The sequence below is a fragment of the Lampris incognitus genome, chromosome 17 (genome assembly GCF_029633865.1).
Source record: "Lampris incognitus isolate fLamInc1 chromosome 17, fLamInc1.hap2, whole genome shotgun sequence".
In the NCBI taxonomy this organism is placed as follows: domain Eukaryota; kingdom Metazoa; phylum Chordata; class Actinopteri; order Lampriformes; family Lampridae; genus Lampris; species Lampris incognitus.
In genome coordinates, this window is record NC_079227.1 from 17,196,065 (window position 1) to 17,211,872 (window position 15,808).

Genomic DNA, 15,808 nt, shown 5'->3' on the forward strand with positions numbered 1-15,808 from the left:
GGGAGCAGTAAGTCCAAAGAGGAGACCTGAGAAGGAGCCACCAGTGGGGACAGAGCTGTTGCACACTGGGATGAAGCGCCCCCTTGGCTCTTTCAGCTGAGGATAGGAGGAAGCATGGTGGGATTTTGAGTGGAGCTGAAAAGGGGTAACAGGGCCACACAGATGGAGCCAAACTGATGGGACGCTATGGGGGAGAGATGGTGTATGTGCCCAATCCCTATGTGGTCTACTTATGAAAAGCCAGTCTTTGGCTGAGGGCTCAGTAGAACCCAAAGATTTGACCATAAGCATGCACTAACACAAATTCAGACTCCACAAAAAACGGACCCCCCCACCCACCCACAAGCACATTTGCTCATGTTGAGGAATATGTTATACAAAATGTGTAGAAAAATCAGCTTTCTGATGTTGTACAACTGACAGGCTAAGGGTTGTGCCATTTATAGGAGATCAACTGCCTCCATTCTGTGGACATTTTATGAGAAATATGCATTGCTGAATTTTCATCCCATATTGCTTGAAATATATCATCTGTCGACTATTTTTCTCAGTAGTGGAATGATTAATTTTTGAAGATGTTTCCCCCTCCGAGTTGTAAAATGGGGCTCATACAGATGGGGAAGGGTGATGACCAAAGTTCAAAGCTTGCCTTGTTGATATGGCACCATTAGAAATTCAGAATAGACTTTTATACAAAAGAGGGGCAGTTCTACAAAGATTGCCTTGTTTTGACTTAGATTAATTTTTTTTTTGATAACTGGAAGTTGACTTCTCAACAGTTCAGTCCATATTTTGTCATGAGATTTCTCCCCCTTTTAATGCTTTTGTTAACTTTACAAGGGGGTTTGACGAATGAGTTGTGAGGAGGGGTAAGAGCCTCAACAGAACTGAATAAGACATCATTAAAACCAACATTTGGTTAATTTTGTGGTTTGCTTTCTTAGGCTCAATATACATGTCATTGAATAAGACAATTATTGCAAATCATGCAATTTATATCAAACAAGCTTATGATACCACAACAAATGGGAATTGTAACCAAGGCTGTTGAAGTACATGGACATACTCTTGGAATACTAAACAATGCCACTCCATCCTTTGGTAACCTCAGTTATGAGTCTATACTCAAATAGCTTACATCATAAAATCAACTCATTACATTCACCAAGTAATCGGCACAATTTTCTCATTGTAGGAAGAACCGGGGAATTACACAGTGATAAGGGTGTGCACTTCATAAGGACCCCTTGTACAGTGATTTCAAACCATGTGTCAGAGTGCCAAGAGGGCAAGCTTCACATTCAGCCAAATACCACAAAAGCATATTTCACCAATTCTCACACCTTTAACCAACGAGGAAATAACTATTTCGGGAAACCAACCCAGCTGGTGTAGTGTTTTGTTGAGATGACAATCTGTATTCTATTGGCACTCAACAAAACCAGTGTACCAATAAGTCTTTTCTACAGTATATATGTGTGATTGGGGGGTAACTGAAACTGCTCACTCAGTTAACATGAAAAAGAATTTTGCTTTGTTAGCTGCTCAGCACCAGAGATAAAACAGGAACAGAAAAAAGGATTGAGGCAAACAGTTACAAAAGCAAACAAAACCAGATGTATATTTGTAGTCGTCACATCTTACATGCTTCCAGAGAAGATGGTGAGATTTTAACTAAAGCCTTTTCCTGGCTCTTTGTCACTTCATAAATCTGTTTTAAACGTTCCTCAATTTTGAATCCACTTCTAGATCTGCACTTGGCAGCATAGTACCTGTGCTCAAGTCATCCCCTTTTTTGAACTTTTCTGAACATATCAAAAATCTGTGCGTAACACGTTGCACAGCTTGAATTCAAGATGGCTGAAATCTAGCCACACGTTTAACTTATCAATTTAGATACTGCCTTGAATAAAGTCCAGACATTCTTCAAACTTTCTGCTCCCACATCTAAAAGAGGAGTCTTAGGCTTGAGAAAAATGTGTGACAAACCTATCCACACTCCATGGACTAGGGATCCAAAGAAAAATAAAAACACAAGGTCCAGATTTCAAAGGGGATTTAACTACAGGAGAGTTAACCTATAGCTTATATTCCAAGGCATCCTCTGGTAGGACTATCGGCTGTAGAACTGTGAGGAGACCCAGGCAAGGCCCCATTTGAGGTTGGTCAGCATGAACTTCAGGGCCTTGGTCCACTGCTCCTCAGAGTTGAACTGGGTCTTGATGGAGTAGGAACCACCACTGCCACCAGTGTCCTCAATCTTCCCCTTCTCCACGTCCATCCTAAGGGGACAAAACACCAGTTGAGAGCTGTCACATAAGCTTGATACAAGGATAAGTGAATGGTCTGATTAGCATGAAGATTATCTATAGAAGTGGTTCTCAACACCAATCCACACAACCCACCATACTGCTGGTTTTCTATTCCAGGTATTCCATGCAGAATATATAAGCAGCAGTACTCTGAGTCCCGAGGACTGGAATTGAACACCACTGACCACAAGATGGGTCAAGGTTTCTCAAATTTCTTACTTAAAGGTCCACATCTGATTTTTATTTAAGGTCTGAAACGATTGGCGATGAAAAAATAACATTTAATCAACTCACTTGTGACTTTTAAGCAACATACATTCAAGTTCAAGACTGTCAAGATAGTCAAAATACATTCGAGCCTAAGGGGAGAAATTGCATTGTTTGCCAGCAATCAGTTGCTTGGACCTAGGCACAAAAGGTGAGAGAGAGAACAAGCACTGATCTATAAACATAGGAGATAGCAGTTGGTTGGTAAGACTTCTTGAAACTTTGTTTTTGAGTTTGATTGGGATTGAATCTGTTGTCAGGCTTTGTTGGAACAAAGCACTTCCTGATTTCACTCTCTGAGCTTCAATAGGTGGGTCAGCTGATGCCGGTCACACCCTCTGTTGTTGCCTTGCTGTGAAAACTTGAAAGAGGTGGGATCAGCATTGATACTGCCTGGTACTTGAATACACAAGCTGTGTGTCAGCCCTCATTGGGTAAAGACCTGTAAGTCTACCTGTGCAAGTCCAGAACAAGGACACCAACTTGTTAGTCCTTTTCTACTATCTATTCACATGTGCTACAAAGACATCCCTGTCATCCAAGACTTTCGGGGAAAAAAAAAAAATCGCATCTGTCACAGACAATGCAACCCTGAGAACCTCTATCAGAAAAGCCTCCTCTACTCACTCCTCCTTTACTCTTGGCCTATGGACTTGCCAATTGGCTGTAAACAAAACAGATTTTATCCAAGTACTTGCTAATCTGTCAAGACATTCAGATACTAGCTCTGACCGAAACCTGGATCCATTCAGAAAACAATGCCACACCAGCCGCACTCTCTTTTGACTCCACTTTCATGCACGATCTGTTCTGTTGGGCGTGGACGCAGTACAGGGCTCCTCATTTCCAAATTTGAAATTCACTAAGCTTTCTCTGCTAAGCAGCAACTCTTCCTTTGAATACCATGCAATCAGGGTTACAGCTCCAATTAAGCTGTTTGTAGCTGTCGTATACCGCCCACCAGGGTGTCAACTGGGGAACTTTGTAGTTGAACTAGACATGTTACTATCGGTCATTCCAGATGAGGACACACCACTGACTGTCATGGGAGATGTAAATATCCATACTGACAAAACCCAAGCAGATGACTTCCTGTCACTTTGGTCCTCATTTGACCTCAAACAGGTCCCCACTCCTCCCACACACAAAGCGGGCAATACTCTTGATCTGATTTTGACTCGGAACGGCTCCACAGCAAATCTGACTGTCACTTCCCTACATCTGTCTGACCAATTCTTTATTCAATTCACGATCACCATACTGGAACATCCTCACGTTCCTCCACAATTGGTCTCCTTCCATCGCAATATCCGGTCCCTCACACCGACTCAATTTTTCAACGAGGTCTTGGCTACTATGCCTCCTCACTCCTGACTTCTTCTGACTGACTTCTCCTCACCCCCTGTCAATGAGGCTACAGACACACTGTTCCTTACTAGCCACCTCTCTTAACCATCAAATGTTCAAAATGGTGTTTAAAATAACCTGATTTCCTTAATAGTAAATTCAAACAAGTTTGTATATCAGCGCTAAACAAAAGGTCTAGACAGGTCCAGGTAATGTTTTATTGCCCCCACTTACCTGGTGAGCATTTTTTTCCACTAGTTAATAGGTTTTGAAAATTTTTTTTTTTTTAAAATAGTTGTATCATGAATGGTTGCAAAGCTATCTAAAGTACACACGTGGGTGGAAAAAAAGCATTTAGACACTTGGACAGAAAGTGTGAAAGTTAAAGTGTAAAGCCATTCTGGTTGCCAGATAACTGACCTGTACGGCAGGCAGAATCCTGTGTCTCCCTTCTCCACTTCTTCTTTGAACTGCTGAACACAGTCCAGAAAGGCCACCATAGCATGGTCAAACTTATTGTCCCAGAAAAACCGCAGGCCACCTGAGCAGTAGAGTGGCAGCTCCTGTACAAATGGGAAATAATTTGGGCATGAGCAGGAGAGAGGCAGCAAGTGAGTGAGTGACTAACTCATTCATTACATCCATCCATCCATTATCCAATCCGCTTATCCGAATTCGGGTCACGGGATGCTGGAGCCTAGCCCAGCAGTCATTCATTACATGATTCCACAAATAAATGAAGCAGGGACTGCTTTATTTAGATATCCCTCACCTTGGACTTGTCAGTGAGTGACTCCAAGTAAGAGTGATTTCCATATGGTACTAGCCGGTATCTGCAGGGAAGTGATGAGTTATCGTTTATTTAAGGTATTAGTTTTTAGGTTTATGTGAATGATGATAAATCACTTAAGAATTACAAAAAAAAAGAGTACAAGAAGTTAATAATTTATGCAAGTAAGATAAAAAAGGTGTTCTTAAAAATATATATATATAAAAAATATATATATAGAATACCATGAGTACCAGCTAAGATACAACTATACTGAATAACTAAATCAGTTCTAAATAACATAAACTACATGTTTAATAGGATCCCTAATATAACAATGAGAATGATTAAAATATCCCTCACGAGTGTGAGAGGGTAAAAGAGTGAGAAAGTGAAACGAGTGACCGTGTAATGTATTCATACTATACACACAGGATGCTTATCTTCCATTTGCTGTTAGCAGTCACTGAGCTATTAAATGTTGAGGGAAACATAACAAAATGATCCCACTTTCATGAGAATGGATTCAACTTTAATAACAGCCAACTAATTAAATAAGTAAACAAAGAAGCAAGCCCTTGTGATTAATTACAGTTTCAAAAACATGAACACATGATGAGGTCATGAAGCCATGTGTGGTGTGCACCTTTGGAAACGCAGGCCCATCTTGTTGGCCAGGGCGTGCAGCAGCAGCACCGTCTGCCCCCAGGCGGCGTTGATCTCATTCCATTCGACAGGGACGCTAGGGAGCCGACCCAGACGGAAGTTGTTGATGGTACCAAACTGACCGCTGTGCCTGGTGGACAGTAGAGGTAGAAACACACCCTTGTAAGATGTCTTTATGTGTGCTCAATAATCCAGGTAAGGAACTCACAGAAAGTTTAATCAGTTCATCTGGACACAACGTTTATTGAGAGAAACGTTTCATCACTCATCTAAGTGACCTCTTCAGTCTCAAATGACTGCAGGTATCCCCACCCTTATAAACAATACAGTGAAATAACGACCGAAAACAATGCTCCGTTTCATATGCAAACTGCAGTGACCATTAACTAGAGTTAAAATGAACTGATTCAACCTTCGTTGATAGAGTTACAATGATATTGTGTAATATTCACAGAGGATTGGGGAATAGATGTAATCACAACATTGTAAGATGGTGACAGATGCACTCCAAAACCCGCTGTGCCAGAAATTGGTCCACCCCAAGGATCAGGTCCCCTAGCACAGAGCAATATAGTGTACGCTGTTAAGTGCCATGAGGATTGCCATGAATTGTACATCAGGGAAGCCAAACAGATGCTGGCACAACACTGACGAGCTACCACGTCAGGCCAGGACTCCGCAGTCTACACCCATCTACAGGCCAGTGGCCACTCTTTCAAGGATGAGGATGTGCACATCCTCGATAGGGAGGAACGCTGGTTTGAACAGGGAGTCAAAGGTCATCTATGTGAAGAGGGGACAACCATCCCAGAACCGAGGATTGGGGGGGGCTACGAGTACATCTGTCGCCATCTTAAAATGCTATGATTGCAACTATTACCCAATCCTCAGTGAATATTACACATTGCATTGTAACTAATTAATGGTCACGGCAATTTGCATATGAAACCGATGGTTGTTTTCAGTCGTTATGCCACAGTATTGTTTATAAGGGTGGGGACACCTGCAGTCAGCTGAGACTGACAAGGTCGATAGGAGAGTGATGAAACGTTTCTCTCAATAAACGCTGTGTCCAGATGACCTACTTCAACTTTCCGTGACACCTTTGTAGAGGACTGCATCCCACTGACCTCTGAACCTTACGCCGTTCAGGGTACAAGCCATTGATTCAGTTTTCCCAACTTATTTGAGCATTCTAGTAATGTGTTTTGTTGCACCATATCAGGTGACTGCAAAGATATGACTGCTTAGCTAATGAGATCGACAATACGTGACCAATATAATGAACAGGGAATGCCTTCACGTACACAGGATCTAAAAAGCACAGGCAAGATGGTGAGCTGAGTCTGGTTTCATTTTAGCTGACATTACTGGAGCAATTGACATTCTGCACAAAAAACCCCCAAACAAAACATGTCTCTCTATTTAGTTTTCTTTGTGCTATATGTTGTGTTTGTGTGTTACCAGATGTGGAAAGTGGCGTTAAAGACATTGGTCTTCTTGAGGCGGTCGAGCTGGAGCTGACAGTAGCGCATCTGATTGTCAATGCTCTTCAGCTCATCATCCAGCTCTAGCTGCTGCCGCTTAAACTCACTGTATTCCTTCTGGTACCTGAAAAACACAAATATGCACACACGGGTATGCACACAAACATACACACAGCCAGACACACACATATACACAAAGAGAAATGTGAACTCAATTGTATTCCTTTGAATGATTTCTTTTTAAGTAACTTATTAGTTGTATTGAAAGTAGCTTGGTTGCTACCTCTTGAAACATCGACATTGCAGACTAAGTGCCTGTTGAGCTGCTCTCATTCCTGAATTCAAAGAAGTTCCACACTGCTGACAATTAAGCTGCTTGTTCTTGTTGAGTTTTTACAACATGTGCCTCACTGCTGCAGTTTGTGGATCATGTCAGTTTACACCTTAACAGAAGACAATGGGGCATTTATAACATCTGTCATAAATGCCCTCAACTTGGTTGGCATGGCTCAGGAAGTAGAGCGGGATGTCAAGTAATGGGAAGGTCGATGGTTTGATCTCCAGCTCCTCCAGAGGGTGTGTTGAAGTGTCCTTGAACAAGACACTGAACCCCTAACTGCTCCTGATGAGCAGGTTGGCACCTTGCATGGCAGCCTCTGCCATCAGCGTATGAATGTGTGAATGGGTGAACGTGAGGCATTCTTTGTAAAAGCGCTGTGAGTGGTCGGTAGACCAGAAAAGCACATATAAATGTAGTCCATTTACCATTTATGACAAGTGGTGTAGCTCGAGTGCAAGGTGGTAAAATTAACAAGGATTGGAATTTTATCGGACTTAATATATCTGACATCAATCAATTAAAAGGAGCCTTGATCGGCTCTGATACTGATCTCAAAATTTGAACTGGGATACCCCTAATAAAAAGAAAAGCATACAAAGACACACACAGTTCCTGAAGAGTAGCGGAAGCATTAAGAGCTTCATCATCATTCAGTATATTAACAGTTTCCACTCATTTACAATCACGATATAATCCCCATCATTCCTAACATCCCTTCCTCCATCCACCCACTCTCCTCAGTCCTACTCACTGGAGCTCCTCCACATTTAGCTGCTGGGAGTGGCTCCTGCCTTGTGCCAGATCCTGGGCCACAGCAGCCCTCTGCTCCTCCACCTTCTCCAGTTCCTGGACTAGGCCCTCCTCCTCTTCCTTCAGATGATGCAACTCCGCCAGTAGGGTCTCCTCTTCCTCCACCTGCAGGTGGGACAGCAGCTCCAAACATTGCCTAAGAGGAGGACATGCATGCACACATGCAACAGACACAATTGCATTGCATTATGGTTATATACATTGACACACCAAAAGAAAGCAAATGCTCCCCTACCAGGCAGTGGCCAGGTTAGTGGCAATGGGCACCAACAGCATTTCACCTCACTTGTGGTTTTCTTTGACTGAAACCCTAGAAAATGTAAAAATGGGCTGTGAGACTTCTTATGTGCAGTAATCTCACTTGTAATTCTGGCATTCATTCTCAGTGATGTTAAGCTGTGTGTCCAGGTGGTCCAGCAAGGTGTCGGTGCATTCCTCACACAGCGGGTGATCAACATCCGTCTGACCAGACATGATGTCAAAAAGGTCACTGGTCACCTGGGAAAGACAGGATGATGGAAGTTTAAGTCACCTGGTATGGTCACACATCACATCTTTAGCACCCACGCCTTTTTAAAGTGCAGCTTACTTACTGTATGTAAGGCTGCATTGACCTTACTAAAATAAAGTGTAGTAATCTGAGTTACTCTAGAGGGGAAACTGAAGTTTGCAGCAGCAAACAAAGTCAGAACAGTGCAATAATGCAGATAAAACAGCACACGGAAAAAAATTACAATAACACAACTGCTTTACAAGGTACATATAGTAAAGTGTGGGCAAGGACACCAATCAGAAATAATGTCCTCTCTCTTTCTTAGTAACGAACAAACAGAGCATAAGTATCCAAAACTGACAATCAACATTTTAATATACTGCCTGGAAGCACTGTTTTAAAAAGCAACAACAAAAAAAAGAAAAAGAAAATTTGACACGGTATAACCATTAGGAATTTTATCAAAACATATTGAGAAAACTGGTTAGGGTCCCATCCCAACACACTAGTACTAAAGAGTCAAAAATAACTGAAATAATCAATCATGAATATAAACTGGAAGTTCAAATATAGCATCATCTTAAATAAAACTGATCACCGGGTGCTCAGCTGTGTCAAAGACCATACCCTACCTTCAGCCTCCTGCTCAGATTTTCCATTGTGCCACCATCTGATGCTTCCCCTATCAGAGTAAAGCTGTTGGCGCTCTCTGTGGACATCATCCTATCAGAAAAGAGCATTTCAGCAGCTCTGTCAGGTTAGAGCCTCTGTGAATGACTTAAACTTGTGTATTTTTGTTAAAATCCAGTATATGTGACCTCATGACAAAAGATAGCAAACATCCACAATTTTCTTACTTCTCAGTTGTCACTGAAATTATTCTGTGGCCAGCATTTTGCAAAGTTTTTGTTACTTAAAGCAAGCATATTCAACTAATATACAGCTGCATCTTCATGGAGGTGGAGATGTGATTTAATCAGTCCCAAGCAAATTAGATTAATTTGGGATGGCTGGTCCACCACCGATCCAGCCACAACATCATAATTAGCATTTTTAAATTCACTTTCAATAAAAAATGCACGTTTATTAGAGATGTCCCGATACCACTTTTTCCACCTCCGATACTGATACTACAGCTTTGGCTAACTGCCGATACCGATATGAATCCAATATTTTGTTTTACTCTTGGACAATTAATTTTCTTCTTCTTTCAGCTTGTTCCCAGTTTCTCAGTTGTCACCACAGTGGATTTTACAGTTTTTACCGGTACCCTGTGAGGGCACAGCACCAATGGCGGCCGTTGTTAACCCGGGCCTCAGCCAATCCTGTATGGAGCCTCGAATGATCCAGTATGGTCTTGTCAATCTGCATACTGACTTGGTAAAATTTTACGTCGGATGCCCTTCCTGACACAACCACTAACCCTATGGACGGGGGCACAGGTAAAGTGCTGGAAGCCATCCCAATATTCATGGACTTACGCCCATGCCTGTCGCTGTCTTGAACAAATAATAATAATGAAAATAATAATAGTGTGATGGCCTGGCGGCTTGTCCAGGGTGTCTCCCCACCTGCCACCCAATGACTGCTTAGACAGACTCCAGCATCCCCACAACCCTGAGACCAGGATAAGCGGTTCAGCTAATGGATGGATAATAATAATAAACAATATATGAAAGAAATTAATTAAAGCCACTTTATTTGACATTGTATTCTTACAATGAATTTGTTCTTTGCATTTAACCCATCCTATTGTATAGGAGTAGTGGGCAGCTGCAGCGCCCGGGGACCAACCCCAGTTCTTCTTTCCATTGCCTTGGTCAGGGGCACAGACAGAAGTATTAACCCTAACATGCATGTTTTTTGATGGTGGGAGGAAACCGGAGCAGCCGGAGGAAACCTACACAGACATGGGGAGAACATGCAAACTCCACACATAAAGGACCTGGGACGGCCTGGGGTTCGAACCCAGGACCTTCTTGCTGTGAGGCAACAGGGCTATCCACTGGACCACCATGCCGCATATATGGAAGCACTTTGCTCATGATGGCAATTTAGTCACCTACAAACATCTCACTCAAATGGAGAAGTACTTCCCCAGTATATAGTCCACAATAACAGTTGGTTGTGGACTGCGACCCTTTATTCAATGAAAGACCAACAAAAGTAAACAAAATCAATACCATCCATCCATCCATTACCCAAGCCACTTATCCCAATTGGGGTCACAGTATGCTGGAGCCTATCCCAGCAGTCATTGGGCGGTAGGCAGGGAGACATCCTGGACAGGCCGCCAGTCCAGCACAGGGCTGATACAGTCACACCTAGGGACAATTCAGTTTGGCCGATTCACCTGACCTATATGTCTTTGGACTGTGGAAACCCATGCAGACACGAGAACATGAAAATGCCACACAGAGGACGACCTGGGATAACCCACAAGGTTGGACTACCCCAGGGTTCGAACTCAGGACCCTCCCTACTGTGAGGCGACCGCGCCAACTACTGCACCATCGTGCCGCCCGTAAGTATTAATACCTTCAAACAATATTAAAATGGGATCTCTGAAAGACGTTAACTTAGTGTAAGTATTACTTGAGCCAAAATGACCCCATGAAAATGGCTGTTCACTCAGGCAACTGCCTGTTGTTGACTGTATCAGCGATCAAACCAAACAGCCAATCAAAAGTCATGGTCAGTACTCAAAGCTGACCAATAAAAAGAGCGGAGACATCAACCAGCCACTGTCTATTCCATCCCCGCCTCCAAATTTTCAAAAGTCAACTTGACGAGTGAGCGAGTGTTGAGCAGCTGCAAGCGCATAGGGAGGGTCGAACGCGCGCTTGTCACAGCTCCATGCTCGTGGGACCGCATCTGTGCACACAGAGCAGAAATGATCCCTCACGAGGATGCCTTTCCGCTTGCAGACACTATTCTGTGTATTCGTATCACGTGCCTGTTTTTTATGTGCATGGGTTTTGAGACTAACTAACCATCATAAGGCTACTACTGTTATCACTTGACAGGCTGCGCCACTTAACCGGATGTCACACAGCACAGGAAGTGCTAATATACAAGCATTTAAGCAATGGTTTAAGCTAGATTTCCCCATGGTTTGTATCGGATAGGTATCAGATCATAATTTTTTTTCTCCCCTTCGACATCCGATCCAGTGTTCTGGGCCAGTATTGGCCTAATACCGATGCCATGGATCGCATCAGGACATCCCTAATGTTTATCATTAATATATGCATTGAGAAAATTTTATTTTTCATGTAACTGGATCTTAAAAAGGCTTAAAATCTATTAAGACAGGAAAAGTCATGTATTGGATCTATTTTTTCCAAGGTCTTTTCTGAATAAATTAATCTTCACTACACACCGTGCAGGCGGGATGTATTTTCTTGACACACCATCGTGCTTAGTTTCCATGAAGGTCTCCTTGGAGCAAAATAAAAATTAAGTTCAAAGGCTTACTTATGTTTGTTGTCAAAAAACATTTTCACCTACAGTAGGGACAAATGTCTGCAGTACACATCAACTCTCTTATGTGTATGATAAGATATTAACGTAATATAAAATGTTAGAGTGACAGTTTGTACAATTACAAATTCAAACATTTTATTAGGGAAGCACAGACAGAAACAAATGGCAAACAGAGAAATAATGAGTACGCCTATGCCTTTTATATTAGTCCTTTAATAAATATGGGTTAAATGGTAAGCAATGACTCTCGGTCAGTGCCCATATTGTAAAATGTTGATTTGAAATAATAACCATGCCATTACTCCTGTCTATTTAGTCTTCTCAGATCAGTGGCATAGACCTTAATGTTTTTCAGACTACCACCTTCCCTTATATGTTCAAAATCACATATCAACGGACACTTGATTTTCTAATGTAACTTCAAGCTCCCATCCAAAGTTCAAGAAAGTTGCAGTCAACTGCCTTGGTATTCTGCCAACTACAGAATACATGTACAACAGTCAAATTGATTTCTTATCAATCAGACACTGGACATGCTCAGAGTAGGCTATTTTATGTAGTCTTAATAGATAGGCCTTTCCACAGGCCATGGGAGTGCCAGTTTTTTCATCAGTCTTCATCTTGAACAAAGTTAAAGAACATGAGAGGAAACAAGATAGTACTTGATGCATTATGTCATTGGGATCGTTTCAGGCCTACCTCTGGTGCAGTCTCTCCATCACTGCCGTCAGTTTGTTTGCTGGGAGTCACTGTTACCAACGGAGCTCAAGAGAAATAAAGAAAATAAAGTAAATAAATGGTAAGTACAGCTGACCACATGCTGAAAAGCACTGATAAAGCGAAACCTTTGCGAGTAGGCATGAACATGGATGTTGCCCCACGTATAGGCATGAACTCGGCTGTTAACACTGATAAACACAAGCAGACGTTCACTGATACCAATGAGTTCCTGGATGGTGACACGGTCGAGGACGTTGAAGGACGTGTCCAGCTTGAGGGGCTGGCTGCATCGCTGACACACAAAGCTGACCTGCATGGTGGTGCTGGAGGACTTGGAGCCCTCCATCGCTGCATCACAAAAACAAAAGATGTTTAGGCGTGCTATGGGCTTCCTGCACCACATATAAACAGGAAAACAGCAGAATAATCAGTGTGGTTGGCAATTGGAAAAAATGTTAATAAGATGAGTGTTGTTACAAACACGCAGGCTAAAGTTCCCGTAGTGAGTAGGTTATCTGGTGGTCGGATAAATCCAAACGTTCGGCTAACATTAACTTGATGGCGCTTAAAACAAGCTAACAGCGAGCAAGCTATCTAGCTTGTACGCTAGTTTGACAGACCTGGAATTAAATTATATTTTAAAAAAAACCCCATCTTACTGCAAATAATGAAGACAAACGTCTATTAAATATCTCTCAAATGCACACAATAATTCATAAATGACACATCTGATACGACTTCTACATTCCCCTCCTCGGGACTTCCCGTGGACTTCCTTGTTGTTGTTTTTAAGGAGGATGTGACGTCAGCTAAAATTTAGCGGCCAGTTTCGCTGGTTGTACAAATCAAATAAACGGAAAAGAAAGAGTTGTGTATTTGAACAACAGCTTACGAGGTACGGGAGAAATTAGCGAGGAGTGAGTTATTAAGAAAAGGTAACGGCGTGACAGACTGAAAATGAACCAGCGACTCAATGGGAAACACCTGACAGCTGAACTGAAGGTAAAATAAACAAGAGTTGGTGTTAACAACTTTCACCTGCTTGAGTGGCGTTGAGATGTTTATAACAACGAGCGTCGGGAAGTGGTCGGTCTTAAATGTATGAATGTCAAATTTTATGAATGAAATGGGATTTTTTTTATTTTTAATTTTTTGCAGCAGCAGTAATTCAGTGGTCTGCACTCCTGAACAGTAGCTGGCGGTACTGAGTTTTTATGCGTTAGATCCCGATATCGCTCAAACAACTAGAAGAAGGTGCAAGTTGCGGGAAAACTGAAGTTGACGAGCGGAAGGTAGGTAATGACATGAAAAGATTTCACTGTATGGTACAATATATTACCCCTTTCACGCTGGCCAAAAAACCCGCTAACATCCGCCTTTGGTGGCCAATGTGTGACCAAAGGTGGATGTTAGCGGGTTTTTTGGCCAGCGTGAAATACAGTAGCAGACAAGGTTCAGCGAAACAGGAGAAGCCAACATGATGCTACTGGCGCTCTGACAGATACGCTCGAGCGGCTAGCGTCGGTCAGTGCGTTGCCGGCAGCTCTCTTATCGAACTGTTGATTCCTTCTTTCTCGTCATGTTGTGTGGGGTTAGGGTTTAGGTTAGGGCTACGGTTAGGGTTAGAGGAGAGTGTGTTTTATTTTGTGAAGGATTTTGTGTTAATTTTGGTTAGGTTTAGATTATCGTTACGTGTAATAGTTTTAGTTGGGGTGTCTAGACTATGGCTAAATTGTGGGTAAGGTTATACTTGGTTGGATTATAATTGAGTTGCAAGGTTAGGTAGTGTGATTGGAGTTATGTTGTAGTTATGTTATATATATGAATAAGGGGAGGACCCGGAGGGTAAGTCCCACGGTTGTAGGTAGCGTACTCCCCTAGTTGGTTGACCATTAGTCCTCCTGCCTACCTATTCTCCCCAGTCTGACCTCGAGTCATTCCAAAGGGGAAAGTGTGTGTTCTGAGGGGTTTCATGTTGGCTTTGGTTCAATTTTGGGGTTGGGGTTAAATTGTGTGAGATGAGAGCGCTAAGGAGTAAGCGTACTCCACCAGTTGGTTAACTGTTGGCTCTCCTGCCCACTTATCCCTTCTGGTCTGGTTTCGAGTTATTTCAGAGGAGAGAGTGTGTTTTATAGGTGAAGGATTTTGTGTTGGCTTTGGTTGATTATGGTTAGTTTTAGCTTATGGTTATGTGTAATAGTTATAGTTGGGGTGTCTAGATCAGGGGTCGGGAACCTTTTTGACTGGGAGAGCCATAAAAGCCAAATATTTCTAAATATATTTCATTGAGAGCCATATAGTATTTTTAACGTATAATAAATTAAATATGTCTTACTTTTAATGCGACTTCTGGTGCTGCATGGTTTTGCTGATGGCCTTGTAGTCTGGTTCATACGTGGTGAGGTTGAGCTTCATGCAGGCGTTGAGGCTTCCATCAGTTAAACGTGAGCGTAGGTTGGTCTTAATGTTCCTCATATGCGAGAAAGACTGTTCACATGCATATGTAGAGCCAAACATGGTCAATACGGCAATACTCACACGCTGCATTGTGTGGTATGTCACAGGAAGCTCGTTCCAAGTTTTAAGAATCAGCTGGTCTTCAGGTTGAAGATTTTTAATTTCTGTCCACTTGTGTTCCCTCGCCAGCTCTGCTCGCTATCGCGCAAGACTTTCCAACTCTCCATTAAGTGACTTGAACTTACTCATCCACATGTCTGATGCCTTCAGGTCAGCAACTTCCAGCTCAAAGTCTCCGATAGAGACCCCGGGGATGCATGTCAGGTCGATTTTGTCCACTGCACACTCATGTGGATGAGTGATGAACTTGAAAAGACCAGTGCGCGCACGAAATTCTCCAAAACGTGCTTTGAATGACTGCAGGAGATTGAACGTAAAGCCAGCTAGCTGCTGGAGATCCAGATGTTGAGTGGAGTCACTTGCTAAGCATGCATCTCTAAATTGTTGCAGTCTTTCAAAGTGCAGAAGACGACCTGTTTCAATGTCCCTGAGAAAGACTTCCAGCTTGCTTTCAAATGCAAACACTGCTTGTTGAAGGGATGAGATTGTATTTCCAATACCTTGCATTTTCACATTGAGCTGGTTCAGATGGCC

At 42.5% G+C, this 15,808-nt stretch overlaps 1 protein-coding gene across 1 annotated transcript; it reads right to left on the reverse strand.

The window, feature by feature from the left end:
* Positions 1–12: 12 nt before the first annotated feature.
* On the reverse strand, positions 13–13,469 carry becn1 (beclin 1, autophagy related). The gene is made up of 12 exons (XM_056296851.1): positions 13,357–13,469; positions 12,917–13,045; positions 12,677–12,741; positions 11,874–11,932; positions 9,124–9,214; positions 8,360–8,496; positions 7,940–8,134; positions 6,826–6,972; positions 5,342–5,491; positions 4,699–4,759; positions 4,347–4,489; positions 13–2,282 (listed from the first exon to the last, which is right to left on the reverse strand). Exons 2-12 carry the CDS (start codon positions 13,041–13,043, stop codon positions 2,114–2,116), a joined length of 1,344 nt encoding a protein of 447 aa, XP_056152826.1. The 5' UTR covers positions 13,044–13,045; positions 13,357–13,469; the 3' UTR covers positions 13–2,113.
* Positions 13,470–15,808: the final 2,339 nt, after the last annotated feature.